This window comes from Mobula hypostoma, chromosome 13 (assembly GCF_963921235.1).
Source record: "Mobula hypostoma chromosome 13, sMobHyp1.1, whole genome shotgun sequence".
Classification (NCBI taxonomy): Eukaryota; Metazoa; Chordata; class Chondrichthyes; order Myliobatiformes; family Myliobatidae; genus Mobula; species Mobula hypostoma.
The window spans coordinates 74473721-74496194 of NC_086109.1; the positions used below are offsets into that span (position 1 = coordinate 74473721).

Consider the following 22474-nt stretch of genomic DNA (forward strand, 5'->3'; position numbering starts at 1 on the left):
CCCCCCCAAAAAAAACATGAATAATTTGATTTTTTTAAAACAAAATCAAGAAATGAAAAATTCAAATGTGGAACAGAAATCCAGTGGTATATTCTACTTGTTATAGCATCATTGTCAAAGAAACAGGCCCTTCAGTCCACCTTATCCACGCCAACCATCAAGTGCCCTTCATTATTATGCCAGTATTTGTTGATCAAATCTAGAATTAAACCATTGTGAGTTGGTGCAAGTTCCCTGACTGGAACTTCCAGAAAAAAGGCAATTAAGATTAATAAGCAGATAACCTGAATGCAAATAATACAGTAAAATATTTATTTTCACATTTCCTCTGGATTATGCATTCTGTTTGTTCCTGTTATCCTCAAACCATAAAATTGTGGAAGTTGATTGATTTATTCAGTATAACATTTTTGTCTCAATGTTTAATTTTCCATTTCCCGAATCTTGCCCTGCAGAGCGTCACATGTCTTCTTTGCATCACCGAGCAGCATTGAAGTGTTGGGTTTATAGAAAATGGGATTGTCAACTGCAGCGTAACCAACTCCTAGAGTTCGCTTCATCACAATAACCTGCAGGAAGAGAGTTCAAAATAAATAACTCCAATTAAATGTTCATGCAGAAAAATCACACTTACTGTATATACAATCTCTTTGGCACCTTGAGCATCTGTAATAAAAGCAGTTACCAGCCAATATTTGTCACCTTATTAGTAGTGCTTCTGTTTTTCATAATCCAGAGATTCATTTTAAATCAAAGGCCTATCAGAATATGTAATTGGAAATAAACCAGTATCGGTAAGCTGTTGGAAAAGATTCTTAGAGATAGGATCTATGGGCATTTAGAGACTTGTGGTCTGATCAGGGACAGTCAGCATGGGTTTGTGAAGGGCAGATCGTGTCTAACAAGCCTGATAGAGTTCTTTGAGGAGGTGACCAGGCATATAGATGAGGGTAGTGCAGTGGATGTGATCTATATGGATTTTAGTAAGGCATTTGACAGGGTTCCACATGGTAGGCTTATTCAGAAAGTCAGAAGGCATGGGATCCAGGGAAGTTTGGCCAGGTGGATTCAGAATTGGCTTGCGTGCAGAAGGCAGAGGGTCGTGGTGTTGGGAGTACATTCAGATTGGAGGGTTGTGACTAGTGGTGTCCCACAAGGATCTGTTCTGGGACCTCTACTTTTCGTGATTTTTATTAACGACCTGGATGTGGGGGTAGAAGGGTGGGTTGGCAAGTTTGCAGACGACACAAAGGTTGGTGGTGTTGTAGATGGTGTAGAGGATTGTCGAAGATTGCAGAGAGATATTGATAGGATGCAGAAGTGGGCTGAGAAGTGGCAGATGGAGTTCAACCCAGAGAAGTGTGAGGTGGTACACTTTGGAAGGACAAACTCCAAGTCAGAATACAAAGTAAATGGCAGGATACTTGGTAGTGTGGAGGACCAGAGGGATCTGGGGGTACATGTCCACAGATCCCTGAAAGTTGCCTCACAGGTAGATAGGGTAGTTAAGAAAGCTTATGGGGTGTTAGCTTTCGTAAGTCGAAGGATATAGTTTAAGAGTCGCGATGTAATGATGCAGCTCTTTCAAACTCTGGTTAGGCCACACTTGGAGTACTTTGTCCATTTCTGGTCGCCTCACTATAGGAAAGATGTGGAAGCATTGGAAAGGGTACAGAGGAGATTTACCAGGATGCTGCCTGGTTTAGAGAATATGCATTATGATCAGAGATTAAGGGAGCTAGGGCTTTATTCTTTGGAGAGAAGGAGGATGAGAGGAGACATGATAGAGGTGTACAAGATATTCAGAGGAATAGATAGAGTGGATAGCCAGCGCCTCTTCCCCAGGGCACCACTGATCAATACAAGAGGACATGGCTTTAAGGTAAGGGGTGGGAAGTTCAAGGGGGATATTAGAGGAAGGTTTTTTACTCAGAGAGTGGTTGGTGCATGGAATGCACTGCCTGAGTCAGTGGTAGAGGCAGATACACTAGTGAAGTTTAAGAGACTACTAGACAGGTATACGGAGGAATTTAAGGTGGGGGGTTATATGGGAGGCAGGGTTTGAGGGTCGGCACAACATTGTGGGCCGAAGGGCCTGTAATGTGCTGTACTATTCTATGTTCTATGACCATTTTCAGGCTATTTCAGGTTACTTTAGAAATTCAACCTGGTACACCCTGGAGTAATTCACCCTCTCAAACCTTTTATAACATATACATCAGGCACATACAGAGTGAAATGAAAGGAACACTGCCCAGGGTCGAAATAAGCTGCAGGGTGTTGTAAACTTAGCTTCATCATGGGCACTAGCCTCTAAGGTATCCAGGACACCTTCATGGAATGATGCCTCAAAAATGGCAGTATTCATTGTTAAGGGCCCCCATCACCTAGGACATGTCCAGTTTTCATTGCCACCATCAGGAAGGAGGTACAGGAGCCTGACGGCACACACTCAACAATTCAGGAACAGCTTCTTCCCCTCTGCCATCTGATTTCTGAATGGACAGTGAATCCATGAACACTACCTCACTACTTTTTTTTAAACTTTTGCAAAATTTATTTATATATTAGTGATATCTGATTCACCTGCAGTATTAAATTCCTGGGTGTCACTATCTCAGAGGACCTGTTCTGGACCAATCATATAAATATTATTGTGAAGAAAGTACAACAAAACCTCTATTTCTGCAGGAGTCTGCAGAGGATTGGATGTCATCAAAAACCTTGGCAAACTTCTATAAATGTGTGGTGGAAAGTGTGCTGACTGCCTGCACTATGGCCTGGTACGGGAACGGAGTGGCAAATCCTACAAATAGTAGCGGATTTGGCCCGGTACATCAGACGTAAAACCCTCCAAACCATTGAGCACATCTACATGAAACGTTGCCAAAGAAAAGCAGCACTCACTGCCCAGGCAATGCTCTTTTCTCACTGCTGCTATCAGGTAGAAGGTATAAGTGCTTCAGAACTCGCACTGCCAGGTTTACAAACAGTTACTACTCCTCGACCATGTGGCTCCTGAACAAAGGGGGATAACTACACTCACTTAAGGACTCTGTTATACTGTTATTTCACCCTCATTATTCATTGCTATTTATTTATATTTGCATTGTTTGTTTACAGTTTACATTTACGGTTCTATAGATTTACCAAGTATGCCCGCAGAAAAAGAATCTCAGATGACATGTTATATACTCTGATAATATATTTTATTTTAAACTTTGTACTTTAAGAGTATTGGAATACAATCACATAAACGGAACAGACTCTCTAACCAATACCCTTAACACACGCATGTATGACCAAAAGTGAAATAAGATTTTTCATTCTCACCAACAATACTCAAATTACATTTTCTTCTGAAATACCCAATGCAAATTCTCCAAATTTCTCACAAACTGCCTCATTTGGGGCAATGGGAAAAATTTTGTAGCATTTTGCAAATTCTCTGGGTACAGTTCCCAGGTATAGAATAATCAACTTAGTTTTATAAAAAAAAAATTTCAAAATACATGTGCCAGGAAGGGCTAGGGATGGAGCAAAATGGGGCCAGATGAGAATTTCAATAATGTGATTCTGACTAATGGTACATTATTAATCTTGTCTTAGTTAATGTCAAGAACTGAACATCTACCACTGATGCCATGGCTAATATCCTTGAGGTTTTGTTAATATATTTTGTTGCAGTATAGAGGAGTGTTCATATTGTTTAATACTATATCCGCCTCGAGTACTCAACACTAATGCTGGATGCCAGAAATACAAAGAAATTACATTTTCCAGTACTTATCTGCCTCATTATGACTGATCCCACTGGATATTTTGTCAAGAATAATAAGAGACAAATATACACACTATTTCCAAGAATCTACCTCAACTGCATATTTCTGTATATTTATCTTTTGTCAAAAGATGTTATGCTTGGATAAAACATGTAGTGCTTCTAATTCATGTAAAATTCAACTTATTATCCTAATAATTAGAAGAATTAAAGCAGGAAAGAAGAAAAATAACTTTCACTCAGAATACGACAGAGGCAGCAACTCTCCTCACATTTAAGTACTAGTTCAATGTATAATTATGGTTGTAATCCACTATCTATAATGTGCTACAGGTGGGATTGGGTTGGTGGCTCCATTTCAATGAGCAGAGACACCTTAGGCTAAATTCTCCACTCATTTCCTAAATGCCCAGGGTGTTTTTTTTTAAACAAGTTCTTTTACAAAAAATAAATATACAGCAATAGAGTCCATCTTGTTCCTTCAAATTTAAGAATCTGATTTTTTTCTGTATTTTGAACAATATTAACATGGCAGGACAAGGATGACAACAAAGCTCAGGAATTATAATAGTAATGATGTCCCCACTCCAAATGATTCAGATTAGTAGTTTTAAAAAATCTGTGAAAATCTGCTCAGTAAGATTGATCAGCCCTAATCATCTTAAGATAGGGGAGTGGCATGAGTCTGGGATACTTTCTGTTGTGTTTTGAAATTAATTTTGTCAGAGTTGTTGCAGCCAAGGAATATAAAACCATAAGACATAACCTCCATTATTTTTTGCCTATTTCATCAAAACTTATTTGTCCAGATTAAAAAGCCTTTCCAGATGAAAAACAAGAGTTACAGATTTTATTATACAATTAAACTTTGAGAAGTTATACTCAGCAATAATAAAAACAATGATTTGAGATGCAAATTTCATCTGTATCCCAACAAAATTTCCAACTGGGAGTTTACACTTGATAACTATGACTTCAATTCTGTTTTTTTTTATTCAAAGTATATTTATTATCAAAGTATGTATACATGATACAACCTAGAGATTCATCTCCTAACAGGCAGCCACAAAACAAAGACACCCAAAAGAACCCATAAAAGATCCGTGAATACCCAATGTGTAGAGGGAAAAAAACCATGCAGATAGTAACCACAAACAAATAGCGTAAAGAACTGGTCCATTAAGAGAATCCCATATATAGTTCAGCGCAGAGCTGAGTAAACCTCGTGGAGCAGCAATCTGAATCAGCCCGTCCCTCGGACCCCGACACACTGACCTAGCAATCTGGCACGGTGCCCATATCGACGTCTAAATACTGGGTTCTATTGCCACAATACTCTCTGCCCATCAAGGGCTGGATAGTGAACTTTCGTTGGTGACACAGGAATGTAGGCACCTTTCCAACATCTACTGATATATCTTGTTCAAGTGGATTTTGTTTGTGAGATTGAATTTGGAGCTCCGAGTGGTACTTTTTCACTGGGATAGCTTGGGTTCAAGCATCTGCGATTTGGATTTCACGTGCCTATAATACCGCGGAGCGGCATGCTAGTGTAGTGGTTAGCACAATGCTTTACAGTACCAGTGACCTGGGTTCATTTCCCGCCGCTGCCTGCAAGGAGTTTATATGTCTCCCTCTGACCGTGTGGATTTCCTCCAGGTACTCCAGTTTCCTCCCACAGACCAAAGACCTACTGGTCAGTAGGTTCATTGGGTCATTGTAAATTGTCCTGTGATGAGGCTCACATGAAATTGCAAGGATTGCTGGGTGGTGTGGCTCGAAGGGCCAGAAGGGCCCACACTGCACCATATCTCAATTAATAAATGATATAGAAATAAATTGTGCTGTCCAGATACCTGAGGAAGAGGCCCCTAAATCCAATGAAAAAGAAACCCATAATGTAATAGTAGCTCATACTTTGCCTCTTTAATGGCATTGGAAAAAAAATCCTTCATCACAACCACAAGAGGAAACTGACCGAAGTTTTTGGAATTTTGCATGTGTCCAGTAAAACTCAGTTAGTTGCCTTGGCTATTCTAACAGCATCTCTCAATTTGTAACCTGGCTAACCTTAATAATGGCAGAAGGCACATTGGAGCAGTCTGCCATACAAGTACCCTTCCAAGTTACACAATGATCTGACTATTAATAAATGACCATTCCTGTGGAGCTGCTGCATCTAAATATTGGAATAACTTCAACAGCAAAATGCAGCAGTTCAGTGCGGGTTCGTACTGCCTTCAATGAGGGGCAGGAGATGAATGCAAGGCTCAATAATGATGCCCAGATACCAAATGAGTAAATGAAAATCCATACATTACTGATTATAGGACAGGATTCTCCAAACAGTCTCTGGAAATGGAGCAAACTGATGAAAACTATTCATAAGCTATGCTTGCCAAAAAACACAACAAAAATATTATGCTTTATTGTGAGAATGCATGATGAACTCCAGAATTAGCTAACTCTTGGCCCAAGAGGACTAATTCATGTGTGCGAACTGTAATTTCCTGAAATGAATAACTGTAAATTTGAAGACCTGTGAAGTCTTTATTTCACTTAGAGATACAGCACCGTAATGGGGTCTTCTGGCCCAACAATGTCGCGACACCTAATTATACTGATGTGACTAACTAACCTACCAAGATATGTCATTGGAATGTGGGAGAGAACCAGAGGACCCAGAGGAAATCCACATGGTCACGGGGAGAACATACAACTCTTTATACAGAGCAGCAGAATCATACCGGGGCTGTTGGCGTTGTAACACAATTATGATAACCACTAAGCTATCGTGCTGTCCCATGAAGATACCACGCTGCCCTATCTTAAATGTTTTAGTTGCTCAAAATGTTTTTCACCTTTTACTGCAATCACCCGCATTACAATCTGCACCTTTTAAAATACAAGCAAAGATGCTTTTACTTCCTGGTGTGCTGTCTCAAAGTATTCTTCAATGAGAATCGTTGATCAGCCAGTGTGTTGGAGGCCAGAGATCACCCTGAAAGTGATGCCTCATAGCAAGTAACTTCAGAAAAGATAAAATCCATCCCACAAAGATTGCAAGACATTTTTGGGCAGTGTTATTCAGGGTTAGAACAGGAAAAGTACATGCAAGTACAGAATCATAAACACAAGATGTTGGAAATCTTGAGCAACCATTTGTGTTGTGATTTTTTAAATTTTTTTCAGAAAAACATGATATGGAGGGCGATGGTTCAGGTCCTAGGATGGAACTAAGAAGAGTAACAGTTTTGCATGGACTAGATGGGCTGAAGGGTCTGCTTCTCTGTACTGTAGAAGTTTTAGCAGAAGGTGAAAAATATCTTTAGCAAATAAAAATTAAAACTTCACAGTTCTTTATATTCAAAATATTCATTTCAGGGAATTACAATCTGTGCTATGAATTAGCCTTTTTGGGCCACGATGTGTCACACGAGTACAGGGCCACTGACCTAGATTTTATTTTGCTCTTCACTGTAAAATCCAGGCCAGTGACTCTGTATCCGCATATACTTTCCTACCCGAACACGAAGACCGATCCCATTAAAAGTCCCAATCACTCTTTTCACTTCCACTGATGCAGATAGAAAGTGTTGCCAATGAAGAAGAATGCATTCAGTCAAACACTGCGGGCTTCTTTTTGAAAAACTAGATCACAAGATTTGACTCCAAAACCCCAATTGCAGACTTGATTTGCAAGTATTAATTCTCTGCCTTAATCCCAAAGGACAGTGATTAAGGACACTAACTTGGTTTATATACTCATCTGCAAGATGATGCAATTCAGGATCTCACTTCTTTGTTTACTCCCAGTCCATCACGATATTGAAAACAGACTTACGATAACATTCCCAAGAAGTAATCTTAGATTTCCTTAAATATGTGTATACCTTATTGATAATAAACAGCATTTCTACAAGAAATATTGTGCTTGGCTCCAAGTTATGATTGGCACAGGAGTCCAAACCTCCTACATGTTTTTTTTTTATATATATAAATATATAACAAACATAGGTCATTCCAATTTGTTCCACCAAACTGGATGAGTGATAATAAAATCAGATTTACTTTGAATAGGATGAAGTACTCAGTACTGCTTGAAACATTCGACTGGAAAAGGTACTTTTACACTTGTGCTTACCTGCTTAGATTTCCAGACCTCCAAAACTGGCATGCCAGCAATTATCGAATTAGGATCTTCCTGTGCTGCTGAATTCACAGTGTCATTGGCACCAATAACCAGAACTAAATCAGTTTCTAAGAACGAAAGAAAAAAAAAAGTTTGATGTCATTCCTTTGCTGCTGCAGACAGTTTTTTTTATTATAAATAAGACAGCTTAAATTTATCGTTTTGGTATCTCAAGCCCATTTGCTTCATAAAAGAACTGACAGAATACAGACACAGTTCAAGTCAAATGAGTGCCTGGTGTAATAAATACCACAGACAAGACCATATGGACTTTGTATCAATCATTGAATCTGCCTTATTTACACTCAATCATCTTAAATCTCAAATATGAGTTTAGCCTTTAGGGAGATTCTGTCACTAATTCATCCCAGAGAAATCAAGTTGGTTAACTGCAGACATCATTCCATTTAGCAAAGCTTATTCTCAGAAAGACATAAAAACCATCAAGGCAGCACCAAAGAGCCTTAGAAAAACTGGAGTCAAACTGGAGTTAATTAATAAACACTCCAGTGACTGGATTAAGTCTAGATGCAAGGAAAGATTGCTGTGGTCATGAGGGAACACACATCATAGACAGCCCAAGGAGATTATTGTGCAAATTGCTCCTTCTCATTGCAAAACAGAAATTAGTTCCTTTATTAAAAAACCACACATAGTCATAAATTGAAGAGTTAGGCTATTCACTGAATATGCGAAATTACTCCCATCTTCATAACTCCCAAGATAACAAAGCAACTCATACTAGCCTACAGAGCTTGGCTTTTAAAGGGCTGGCAAAATTTGAGGGACCCAAGCTTCCACCATCTACCAGCATCACTTTTAAAATATTTATCTCAGACCAAGATGATCCTAGCTATGACAGTGTTTGAAGAACTCAAAACTCCATCCAGGTTCATGTATTCAATTAGTTAAATAACAGTTTGCTTATGTGACTTAAATTGCACTTTCCTCACTTGCAACAACAGGTGCAAAAGAAAAACCCATCATATTCACGTAGACCTCTCCAATACCTCATGAGTTTATATTATTGACCCTTCATTGTGCCTGGGTAAATACCCTGGAAGCTCCTAATATTATTGAGGCACAATTATTATAAGAGCTGGAGTGCATCAAGACAATTAGTATTTTAAAATCCCGTGTTTCATAAGCAAAGATTTCTTCCAAATAATCACAAGTCTACAGGCATCATCTTCAGTTACAGTTACAAACCCTGTACACCAGATGTGATAATCCACTATTTCCATTACACTCACTGGCCAATGTCCAAGCTGATCCAGGCAACTTATGGTTTTACCATTCTATTTTACCTTCACTCCCATCTCTGATTCTCCAGAACTGTGCAAGAATTTATACATTTTTGTAGCATCATTAAACAGACACAAAGATATGTGCTATATGGGGGAAAGCAGGGAGGGAGGGAGAGAGTTAGGCCTCCCTCGTTGCACATCTCCTCTCAGCGTACTCAGACCAGTCCACAACAACGGCCATTGCTCCAAATCCACCTGCTGCTCAAATACTTGACTTGGTTGCTTTCAGTCTCAGCTATTCCAATGCACTTGTGTTTTGCCTCACCAATTTCATATACAACATTAAAACTTCATAATATGACACACTTAGACATTGGTAGTGCCAGATCAGTGGATTTTCTAGACTGATGTTTGATGATATTTCTATATATATCTCAATGTATTAATTCATTTTTGTTTTTAAAAGTGTTAAAAAAGATGTAATAGTCATATAGTGAACAAAGTTAAGCTGAAAGAGAATCAAGAACCAGAGGATCAGGGCAAAGAGGAGGTGGGGAACCTGATTAACATTAGCTAGTGACCAAGATACTGATCCAACGACATTTCCAAATATTCTGGTAATGGATTATTCTAAGTTTACCATATTTCAGTGCGCTATGGTAGACTATTCTCCTGTCTACACTGCACAAACGTTATCCCTTTTAAAACTCATAGCCAAAGTTATACAGCATGGAAACAGGCCTTTCAGCCCAACTTGTCAATGCTAACCAAAGTGCCTTCCTGCACTAGTCCCACTTGTCTGTACTTGGCCCATATCCCTCTAATATTTCCTATCTAAGAACCTGTCCAAATCTCTTCAAAATACTGCAAGTACCTGCCTCTTGTACTTCAGCTGGTGGTTTAAACCCCACACACTGTGTGGTAACACCTCTCCAGTCCCCTTGAAATCTTTCCCCTTCACCTTAACCAATGCTGACTAGTTTTAGACTCCCTATGCTAGACCATGATCATTGATCTTATTGATACTCCTTGTGACTTTATAAATCACTACTCAGTCCCTTTCACTCCAGGAAGATAGCACTGGCCTATCCAGACTCTCCTTGTAAATCAAGCTCTCCAGACCTGGTAACATTCTTGTGAATATTTTCCACACCCTCTTGGACTTGGGCCGGCTCCCCCACCGGACTTAGTCTGGTGAGGAGGGTGTGAGGACACCGATCAGGACTAAAAAAAAACAAGACCTGACGAAGGGCGGATGAGCTCCTTGTGAGCCAACAGCCATGTTCCATGGAAGAGATTAAAGCCTCACCACGTATCTACGAATCGTATGCTATGCACCTAGTTAGAAGAGACATGATGAACTTGGGCACTGCATCGTGTGCCTGGACCTGCCCAAGGCCTCCGTCTAAGGAAGGGCCAAGCTCGAAGAAGCAGCCGCGGCTGGAAGCCGACACGGCCTCGGACTCGAGTTCGGCGGGGGCGGTGACAAGCGGTGCCAAGGCGGCCAGCGAGAACAAACTGGAGGAGAGGCTGTACTCGCTGCTGTCGCAAGATCGAAGAAGATGGAGGTGCGTAGCTGCCAACCCCGGATTCGGGACGGCACCCACTGACTGACTGACTGACTTAGAGTAAGTCACATTTTTCTGGTACGGTGATCAGAACATCACACAATATTCCATCAATATATGGCCGCAACATGATGTCCCAACTCTTGTACACAGTGCCCTGTGCAGTGAACGTAAGCATACAATACACCATCTGGTCCACCTCAGTCTCCACTTTCAGGGAGTTATGTACTTATACCCCACATTTTCTCTGTCCTACAACACTCCCTGGAGCTCTTCGTTTACTGTACATATCTTGCCCTGGATTAATTTCCCAAAATGCGTAATTTCATACTTGTCTAGGTTAAACTCCATGTGCCATTCCTTTTCCCATGTTCTCATTTGAATCTGAGACAATCTTCTTCACAATCCACCACATCACCAATTTTGGTGTCATCCACAAACTTACTAACCACACTACCTACATTCTCAGCCAGTCATTGAAACATTGGACAAGCGGCAGTGATCCCTGTGGCACATCACTGCGCGCATGCCTTTTATTTGAAAATCAACCCTCCATCCATCTCTCACTCTTTGACTTTTCCCACCAAACCAATCTTGTACCTAACTGGCCAGCCTCACTAAAGTCCAAGTGTACTAATGCCTATTGCCATGAACTCAATCTTCTTGGTATTCTCGATTATAAAAAACTCAATTAAATTCATGAGATGTGATTTCCAAGCACAAAACCATGCTGACTATCCCTAATCAGTCTTTTTTTTTCCCCAATCCAATTGCAAATAGAATCTCTCAGACTATGCTAGCCATGACCATGACACATTCAATAAGTTCATTTCCACCACAAATCCTATGTGTCAGATTTACTGCTACACAAGTAGTACCCTTCTCCAACTGAAATGAGTGGAAGGCAGTCTGCTCTTGGGTGCCTGCCAGAGAAATGGACGCTTGCTTGAGAATGATACAAGTTAACTTGCTTCTAGATTTTCTCATCCTTCCTAGTCTTACAAGGAAGCAATCTGCATCCACACAATATTTTTCCAGAAATACTTAGATGACACTGAAAATTAGCTACCTATGTGCAAAACTAGAGGAAAAGGCTTTGGTACTTCTAATTTATGCTATGGTTTTGTTTATTTTTTTCTGCATTCAAAAACTGCAAGCAAACTAAAACCTTGTAATAAATAATGAACAAATGTTTCTACTTGAATCTTTCGCTACATGATTCAGCACCATCTTTGGATGCCCATGGCTTCTATTTGCTTCCAAGTTAACTCTATGCACACTTTCATCTGAAATTAAACTTCTTAAAACTGTTAAATCCTGGGTTGCTATCAATATGTTACCCTGCCTACTGAAAAGCTCAAAATAAAAAAAAAAATGTGAAGATGCTGGAAATCCAACTCAACACACAAAAAATGCTGGAGGAACTCAGCAGACCAGGCAGCATCCACGGAAAAGAGCAAACAGTTGACGGTTCGGGCGAAGACTCCTCATCAAGAGTGGAAAGGAAGAGAAGAAGTCAGGGTAAGAAGGTGGTGGGGGGGGGGGAAGGGAGGAAGAAGTACAAGGTGATAAGTGAAACCAGGAGAGGGAGAGTGGGTGAAGTAAGAAGCTGGGAAGTTGATTGGTGAAAGAGATGAAGGTATGGAGAAGGGGGAATCTGGTAGAAGATAGACGACCATGGAGGAGAGAGAAGGGGGAGGAGCACCAGAGGGAGGTGGTGGGCAGGTAAGGAAATAAGGTGAGCGGGAAACAGAAATGGGGAATGGTGGGGGCGGGGATGGGGGGAATTACCATTAGATCAAGAGATCGATGTTCGTGCTATCAGGTTGGATAAATAACATTTATTTTTGCTGATTGGCATCTAATTCTTTGGCAACTTCAAATCACCAAACAACTACATTTAGTCTAGGCAGTGAATACATCGCATCATTTTAGTTTTCAAATAAACAGGAAGTTAGATCAATGTAGTTCATTGACTAAGAAGTGACCATGTAAGCTTTGACAAAGGATGAGTGCCACACATGCTAATAATAAAGACTGGAGCTTAAACATAACCATACTGCTTTATCTGATATCTACTGTATGCAACTTGGTTAAAGAAACACCAAACATTCCCTCATATTTTAGTGAAGCACACCTTTGACATTGTGTCTGCAAAACAACTCACAGTTACACAGAAGTCTAGTTTTCTCTGAATAGAGACAAGGTAATTAAAAACTGAGGCTGGTGATGCCTCTGAACTGAGAAGTGTCCTCTCACCTGGGAAATCATTGTTGATCTCATCCATTTCTAAAACAACATCATAAGGTACACCTGCCTCGGCTAGAAGTACATTCAGTTGACCAGGCATTCGACCGGCAACAGGATGGATTCCAAATCTGCAAATTACAATTCAGTTAATTACTAAGGCTACCTTGAAATAATTATAACAAAGCTTTTATTATTTATTTTTTCTACAGATCAAAATGAACCCTTGGCCATGGAGAAGACCCTTGCAAGTTAAGACAGGTGCAATTGGGCAAAAACTCTTACAGCAAGGTGGAAATGGCCTCTCTGAGTGCATTATTCTGTACATTACTCACAGTATTGGTATCCTTGACGTTGGACTATATACAGTAAATCATCTAAAAAAATACTTGAGAGCACTTAGGTTTGTTTCTCAAAGTCGTCTTACTACTGGATGTTGGATACAAATTGTGTAATTGTGCCTTCTTCAGAAGTTAACCAATTAGCATAAATCATATGACTGTGCCTTCCAGATTTGACAAATAGACATACACTCTTGTTTCTTAACTATGGATTCCCTGAATAAGCTGTTACAGCTTTCACAGAAGGTCAATGGACATTTGGAGACAAAAGAGAATGCAAATGCAAACACTCCAACTTGAAGGATTCACACACTCCCCTGGAAGAACTCCACAACTCAGTGGGTCAAACAGCACCTGCAGGAGAAGAGGAATGGTGGATGATTCATTTGGAACCCTGCTTCAGGATTAATGCAGAGTTTTGACCAGAAATATCAATAATTACTTTTCTCCCACAGATACCGCTTAAACTACTGAGTTCTTCAAACATATTGTTTGCCAATGGACATCCCTTTGACACATGAAGTGAAATTCCACAGATCACTTGACAAACTATGGCAGACAATCAAGGGAATTAAGTAAATTAATGTCTATCTACAATTAAAATGGAAAATAGCCATTCATTTTGGAGAAAAGCAAGTTCTTACCTGACCTTCTTCCCATGTTCAATTAGCATCTTAACCATGTCAGCAATCGGATACTGAGCTTTTGCAGCACATAAGCCCCAACCTGCAATATAAAGTACAGACAGGTTTGCTTCCAAATTAAATTATTTTACTTCTTTGTGTTGGAAACTTCTGATGCTTCTGAACATAGCAATATAAATTCATTACAGGCATCAATGTTTGCGTTCTACCCCTAAATCCCTGCTGGAACATGTCGAGGTTAAGAAAAAGGATGTGGTGGAACTTTTGAAAAACATTAGGATAGATACAGTCCTCAGAGCTGGACAGGATAAACCTCAGTTTAGTACCAGAAGAGCGGGAAGAGATTGATGCACTTTTGGTGATGATCTGTGCGTTCTAACTGGCTACAGTGGTTGTTCCAGATCATTGGAAGGTGTTAAACGATATTCCTTTGATCAAGAACGTTAATAGGGATCATCCCGAAAATTACAGATTTGCAAGTCTTACATTAGCAAACTATTAGAAAAAATTCTTAGAGATAGTATTTATGAGTATTTAGAGAAGCATAGTCTGATTAGGGATAGTCAGCCTGTATTTGTGAGGGGCAGGTCATGCCTCACGAGCCTGACTGACTTATTCAAGGAAGTGACAAAACAAACTGATGAAGGTGAAGCAGTGGATGTGATGTATATGGATATTACTAAGGCTTTCAACAAGATTCCCTACTGCAGGCTCGTTCAGACAATCAGGAGACATGGGATCCTGGAAAACTTGGCTGCACGGATTCGGAATTGGCTTGCCCACAGAGGACAGACAGTAATAAGCATATGGAGCATATTCCCTCTGGAGATCTATGACTAGTGGTGTTCTGTGGGGATCTGTTCAGGGACCCCCGCTCTTTGTGATTTTTATATATGACTTGGATGATGAAGCAGAAGTGAGGATCAGGAAATCTGAAGATGGCTCAAAGATTTGTGGAATTGTGGATAGTGTAGAAGGTTGCCAAAGGGACATTGATCAGATGCCGAGCTGTGAGGTGGCAGATAAGATTCAATCCAGGGAAGTATGAAGTGATACACTTTGGAAGGCAGACTACAGAGTTAATGGTAGGATTCTCAGCAGTGTGGAGGAACAGAGTGATCTTGGGGTCCACGTCCACAGACCTCTCAAAGTTGCGAAACAAGTTGATAGGGTGGTTAAGAAGCCAGATGGTGTGTTGGACTTCACTATTCAGGGGATTGAGTTCAAGAGCTATGAGGTAATGCTGCAGCTCTAAAAAAAAAACACCTCTGGTTAGGCCACACTAAGAATATTGTATTCAGTTCTGATCACCACATCACAAGAAGGATGTAGAAACTTTAGAGAGGGTGAAGGAGGTTGAAACTTTAGAGAGGGTGCAGAGGAGATATACCAGAATGCTGCCTGGTGTAAAGAACATATCTTATGAGGAAAGGTTGAGTGAACTAGGGCTTTTCTCTTTGGAAGAAAGTAGGATGACAGGTGACTTGGATAGAGGCGTATAAGATGGTAAAAGGTATAGACAGTATAGATAAGCAGTGTTTTTTTCCCAAGAATGGGGATGGCGAATATGAGAGGGCATATTTTAAGGTGACTGGATGGAAGTATAGGAGGTATGTCAGAGGCAAGGTATTTTACATAGACTGTATGATGTAAGAACATGGAATGTACTGCTGAGTGAGTGGTAGAGGCAGATGCATTAGGGATATTTAAGAAATTCATCGATAGGGACATGTATGAAAAAAAGCCGAGGGCAATGTCGGAAGGGTTCGATTGATCTTTAAGTTCGCCAAAGGGCCTGCACTGTGCTGTACTAATCTACTTTCTGTGTTCCATAAAGCCTCCTCTCCAGATTCAGCCTGTTGAGACTACTCAGAAACATTTGTGAATATGAAACTTTTATACAGGATTTAATCATTTGCTGTGACGGCTGCTGTGTGCACCGTAGTCGGCATATGAGTAGAATGCTCACAATGCCTCTTGCAATCATCAGTCACAAAATATCAGCTCCAGGAAGAATTCACTCAGACTGAAGAGATCTACTTTCTGAACACTTCAAGTTTCAGAAGAAAAAGAAGGACAATAGAGAATCAGGGACGGAGATAATTGGTGAGACATCCACACTGGTGAGAAATTAGAGCGGTATTGATGATGCAGAGAACAGACAAGACACAGTCCTCTGCAGCCTCTGCGGCATAGAAAACATTCCTTGTGTTATGTGATGACAGAACTGTATACAATTCTCCATTTGTATCTAACCAAACTTTTAATGAAGTTGTAGCAGGATATTCATGTTCTTATATTCTAGGCCCCAGTTAATGAAGACTGGCATCCTTTCTGCCTTCTTCAGTACCTGTTCTACCTCTGCTGCCACATTCAACGATATACAGACTTGTACATAAAGGTCGTTCTGCCCTCTCTACTTCCATTCATGGTGTACAGTCTGTCCTTATTGGACCCTTAAGAGGTGTTTAAATTTAGAAGACAGATGTAAACTTTGGAATTCCCCCATTTAAGGGATGTCTACTAACTTTATGAATTGTCCAATTATGGACAATGTTTCTCACCCTCTGCATGCCATCTTGGCTGAACAGAGGAGCACTTTTAGTAATAGACCAAGAGAACTGCGCTGCTCTGAAGAGCACTTTATGAGGTCATTCTTACCCTCAGCTATTAGGCTCCATAATAAGTTAACCTATAGCCGGGGAAGTGATAACCCCCTCCTGTTAAACTGTTTGTGGTAACTTACCTATTATTCTTCCTTACTTCACTTCTAATATTTGTATATCTGTGCACTTGTAATGCTACTGTGACACTGTAATTTCCTTCGGAATCAATAAAGTATCTATCTAATCTAATCAAATACGGCAACTTTATTTCTGACCCTTTATTGAAATGTAAGGTATTTAGTGGCATTGAATTCCTAAACTTTGCAGAAGATGAGCCTTTATTTCAGCCTTGGTCAACTTTTAATGATTTGAAAAGTATTAACAACTGTCAATCACTCTGGCATTCTCTCTCTCTCCCCACCCCACCCCATCTTTTATCCCCCCTGCACTCTCAAATTAGATTTTGATCTTTAATTTGGCATCAAGATTACTTACGCTAACTTACACTTTGTTAATAATTTCACATTCTGACAATATGCAAATCTGATTACTTAACCATTCACTTGAATTTGCGATACTTGGTGTGACATTATTGGTTCACATATTCGTCAACTCATCATGTAAAATACCACTGCAATTAAAGTTAAGAGCAACATTAACAAATGGCAAAGGTCATTAATTTTTCTGCTATAACAAATCAAGGCTCAATGCTTTTTACCAAAAAAAAAATTGGAAAAGGCTTGCAGAGTAGTCTACAAATACTAAGATTCTTCTGCTAATTCTCTTCAACTTGTATCCCCTGGCTACTAATCTATCTGCCAGTGTAAACAGAGTTACTCATTTTCTGTAAACCTTCATAATTTTGACATCTAATCAAAAGCTGTTTTGTACATTGCTACTCCACTGAGTCAAGGGAATTGCTGTGATTATGTAATAATCCAGATGTAAAAAATTAATAATGCTAATTGTTGATTGTATTACATTTATCATACTTACCTTTATTTTCCTCCAAAACTGCCTGATGTTATCAATGATGTTATCCAACTAGAGAAATGACGTTTCTACATTATCAACATTTGGCTTGAAATAGCATTTAATGCAAAAAAAAAGAATTTATCCAAATGGTAAATTTAAAAACTGATTAATCAAGTACATGTTTAGTCATGATGAATGATTGTTACACATTATTTCCAGATGTAGTTATATTTAAATCAACAAGAAGAAATTAATATCTATTTCAACCTTTATATTAAAATATTAGCAGATCAACAGTTTCAGAGGCTCTTACCTGGGGTGATAATAATTGAATTAGCCTCTTTGATCATTTCAATAGCCTGATCCACATTAACTTCAGTGTGAGTTCCCAAAATTTCCATGGGTTTGCCTGTGCCAGTGGATGATGTTCCATATCCGCCCAAGATAACATTGGGTAATGAACGATTCATGGCCTGAGAAGTACAGTGCCAAGACATGTGGGTATGAAGAAAGCATGGGAGTTTCACATTACTGCTTACATACATATACACTCGGTGGCCACTTTATTAGGTACCTAGTATAACACCCTGGGAAAGGTTTCACTTCTTACGTAATGGTCTTTCTGCAGAAGCAGTGTTTGGGTTATGGATAGAGATAACAGGTGCTTTGGAATGAGAGCCATCCAATGAAGGGAGTGTGTTTTGTGTTGTGTGTCTGACACCGGGGTGAGCTGGGTCTTTGGTTCGGCAGGAGATGAAGGGGGAAAGACGCCAGAGAGAAGAGGCCGTAGGACTTGACCTGGAGCGGGGCCATGATTCCACGAAGCCTGGGGAGATTGAAGGAGGATCGGCGAAGGGGAAACCGTGAGCTCCAACTTGTGCACATTAGACTGTTTCATTAAAATGGGACCATTTTTTTTGCTTTTTCTTTACTAACCCTTTAGTTAAATTAATTATAAAGCTAAATCATTTAATTGTATGTGGTGCACTGTTTGTGATTTTGTGGTACTGAGTTGTAACAGGGTAACGAATCACGCAGCATTCACACAAACTGAGGGTTTTGGGGTTTTGCACCTCAATCTCACACGTTTGGCGAGGCCGGAGAACGTCTTCCCTAGACCTATGCAGCCGGCGGAACCGGAGTGTTTCACTAGCACATCTAATAAAGTGGCTACCAATTGTATGTTCATGGTCTTCTGCTGCTGTCGTCCACCTCCTTCAAGGTTCAGAGATGCTGTTTTGCACACTACTGTTGTATCACCTTGAACCAGTCTGGCCATTCTCCTTTGCCCTCTCTCATTAAAAAGACATTTTTGCCCAAAGAACTGCTGTTCACTAGATTTTTTTTTTTGTTTTTCGCACCACTCTATGTAAACTCTAGACTGTTGTGCATGAAAACCCCAGGAGATCAGATGTTTTTGAGATACTCAAATCAACTCATCTGGTGCCAACAACCATTCCACCAAAGTCACTTAGCTCACATTCCTTTCCCATTCTGATGTTTGGTCTGAACAACAACTGAACCTCCTGACCATGTCTGCATGCTTTTATGCATTGAGTTCCTGCCACATGATTGGCTGATTAGATACTTGTATTAAGGAATAAGTAGCCTTTAAAGCAAGTGGCCTTTATTAGGTGTACTTAGTAAAGTGGCTACTGAGGGTAGATTACTGATATACTTCTCTAACATTTTCAATTTAGCTGTGGTTTGGAATTAAACAGTCAATGACACAACTAAGATACGAAAGCTATACACTAAAAATATTACATGGCTAACATGCACTGATCTTTCATAACTCATGCACATTTCATGAAAGTAAATCTGAAAACATTAGAAATAAAAGCAGGAGAAGACCATTTTGCCACTCACGCTGGCTTTGCTATTCAACAAAATCATGGCTGATCCTTTGCTTCAATGATACTTTCTCATATCCTTCAACTCCCTATTGTCCAAAAATCTATCAATGTAACATTAATATATTCAGCAAGTGAGCAAGCCCTCTTGGGGAAAGAAAACTAAAGATTAATAATTCTCTTGGTGAAGACATTTTATCCCATCTTAATCATGAATGGTCTATCCCATGTTTTGGAAGTGTGACCATTAATTCCAGACATCACACACACTGAAAACATCAATCTTGATGTATTCTGTTAAACCACTTAAGAACTTCAAATATTTTGATGAAATCAGAGAAACCATAGAAAAACTACAGCACAGAAACAGGCCTTTTGGCCCTTCTTGGCTGTGCCGAACTATTTTCTGCCTAGTCCCACTGACCTGCACACAGACCATACCCCTCCATACACCTCCCATCCATGTATCTGTCCAATTTATTCTTAAATGTTAAAAAAGAACCCGCATTTACCACCTCGTCTGGCAGCTCATTCCACACTCCCACCACTGAAGAAGCCCCCCCTAATGTTCCCTTTAAACTTTTCCCCCCCTCACCCTTAACCCATGTCCTCTGGCTTTTTTCTCCCCTTGCCTCAGTGGAAAAAGCCTGCTTGCATTCACTCTATCTATACCCATCATAATTTTACATACCTCTACCAAATCTCCCCTCATTCTTCTACGCTCCAGGGAATAAAGTCCTAATCTATTCAACCTTTCACTGTAACTGAGTTTCTCAAGTCCCGGCAACATCCTTGTAAACCTTCTCTGCACCCTTTCAACCTTATTAATATCCTTCCTGTAATTTGGTGACCAAAACTGAACACAATACTCCAGATTCGGCCTCACCAATGCTTTTATACAACCTCATCATAACATTCCAGCTCTTATACTCAATACTTTGATTAATAAAGGCCAATGTACCAAAAGCTCTCTTTACCACCCTACCTACCTGTGACACCACTTTTAGGGAATTTTCTATCTGTATTCCCAGATCCCTCTGTTCTACTGCACTCCTCAGTGCCTTACCATTTACCCTGTATGTTCTACCTTGGTTTGTCTTTCCAAAGTGCAATACCTCACACTTGTCTGTATTAAACTCCATTTGCCATTTTTCAGCCCATTTTTCCAGCTGGTCCAAGTCCCTCTGCAGGCTCTGAAAACCTTCCTCACTGTCCACTACACCTCCAATCTTTGTATCATCAGCAAATTTGCTGATCCAATTTACCACATTATCATTCAGATCATTGATATAGATGACAAATAACAATGGACCCAGCAATGATCCCTGTGGCACACCACTGGTCACAGGCCTCTTATTCTTCTACATTCTAGAGGCTATTGGCCCAGAAGTGCTCCTCACGCAACAATTCCTGCACCCGGCAGCTAAAGAATCAATATATCTATGGAAAACTGAAGACTGAAACAAAAGAAGATATGCTGGAAGAACTTGGCCAGTGAAGCAGTATTTACGCAAAGACGAAGCAAGATAACCTTTGGGTCAGGGACACTTCATCAGAACTGACGGTAGAGTAGAGGGGTTAGAGCTTTCAAAGCAGAGCAGGGGAGAGGAGAGGAGTGAAAGACTAAATTAGAACTGGGTAGAAGAGCTAAGGGTTTAAAGTGTTCAAAGCAGAGCAGGGGAGAGGAGAGGAGTGAAAGACTAAATTAGAACTGGGTAGAAGAGCTAAGGGTTTAAAGTGTTCAAAGCAGAGCAGGGGAGAGGAGAGGAGTGAAAGACTAAATTAGAACTGGGTAGGAGAGCCAAGATGTCTTACAAAAGAAACTCTACTTTAAAAAGAATGTCCATCTCCATTGTGACTTTTTTCTATACCCTGGGATACAAATTTTCAGATCCTGGAAGTTTTTACTTTTGAGTTTCAGTCAAACTAGTTTTACCAATTTTGCCTTTTAAAAATAATGCAAAATTTCTTTCTGCTCCTCATTTATTCCAGGCCCGCAATTTTCCAAGACTACCAGTAGGGCTTTTGTGTTCATCCATATGCAAGGTCACAAAAATGTGTTTAATTTCTATGCCAGTTCCTTATTCCCAAAATGGGAATTCCCCACTTCAGTCTGTAATATACCAACATTAGCTTGGTGTGATTTGCCTTTAAAATTGTGGTTTTTAGAATACCACCATATTCTAAGCATCCTTTTATTCACTGATCCACAAGAATGAGAACGTAAACCCACTTTTCCATAGCCTAGTGCTTCCACATTCCTTGTTCAAAATTAAAAATATATCAAGCCTTGGAGTTATTAAAATCTTACCACACACATGATGTAGGACAGTATAGCACCAGAAGATCCAATTAGAGCACCAACAATCGTCATCAAATTGTTGTCCAGGAGAAAACCTTCTGCACACAAGGCCCAGCCAGAGTAACTGTTTAACACAGTAATCACAACAGGCATGTCGGCTCCACCAATGGCTGCTGTTAGAGTCACACCCTGGACACAAAATAGGACAGAATAGCATTATAATAGGATAATATTTATCGCCACCTTCATTTAGGCAAGAACAAATCATGACCTCACTAAAATGGATTTTGCCTCCATTACCCCTTGTATATCTATTATCACTCCTTAAAACAAAGTTTCCTACATTCATTCTAATATAGTCCTTTACCCATTATGCTTCTTGTCGTAATTCATAGATGGTGTAAATAGTAGATCAGAGAAATGCCTCACCTTCAAGGCTCAAGTACTTTGACTGACTAGACAGCCTTCATCATCTAACCCCAATTCAATATTGACTTATTATGAATGTTTCATTCTTGTGACCAAACCTTGGCTACCAACAGCACATTTTCTTAAAGGCATCCGTTAGTCTTGTGAGACCATGGATCTGTGCCTGGAAAGTCTTCACTCTCCAGGGCACAGGCCTGGGCAAGGTTGTATGGAAGACCAGCAGTTGCCCATGCTGCAAGTCTCCCCTCTCCATGACACCAATGTTGTCCAAGGGAAGGGCATTAGGACC

At 40.0% G+C, this 22474-nt stretch overlaps 1 protein-coding gene across 1 annotated transcript in view; it reads right to left on the minus strand.

Annotated features, from left to right (window-relative positions):
- Positions 1-298: 298 nt before the first annotated feature.
- The window catches only part of LOC134355680 (NAD(P) transhydrogenase, mitochondrial-like), an 83183-nt gene continuing 61007 nt past the window's right edge, over positions 299-22474 (minus strand). Inside the window, exons 17-22 of the mRNA XM_063065954.1 lie at positions 21766-21945; positions 17915-18074; positions 14021-14102; positions 13048-13166; positions 7926-8041; positions 299-569 (exon numbers count right to left, since the gene is read on the minus strand). Of these exons, the coding sequence (XP_062922024.1) occupies positions 423-569; positions 7926-8041; positions 13048-13166; positions 14021-14102; positions 17915-18074; positions 21766-21945 (804 nt within the window). The 3' untranslated portion in view covers positions 299-422. The remainder of the gene's footprint in view (positions 570-7925; positions 8042-13047; positions 13167-14020; positions 14103-17914; positions 18075-21765; positions 21946-22474) is intronic.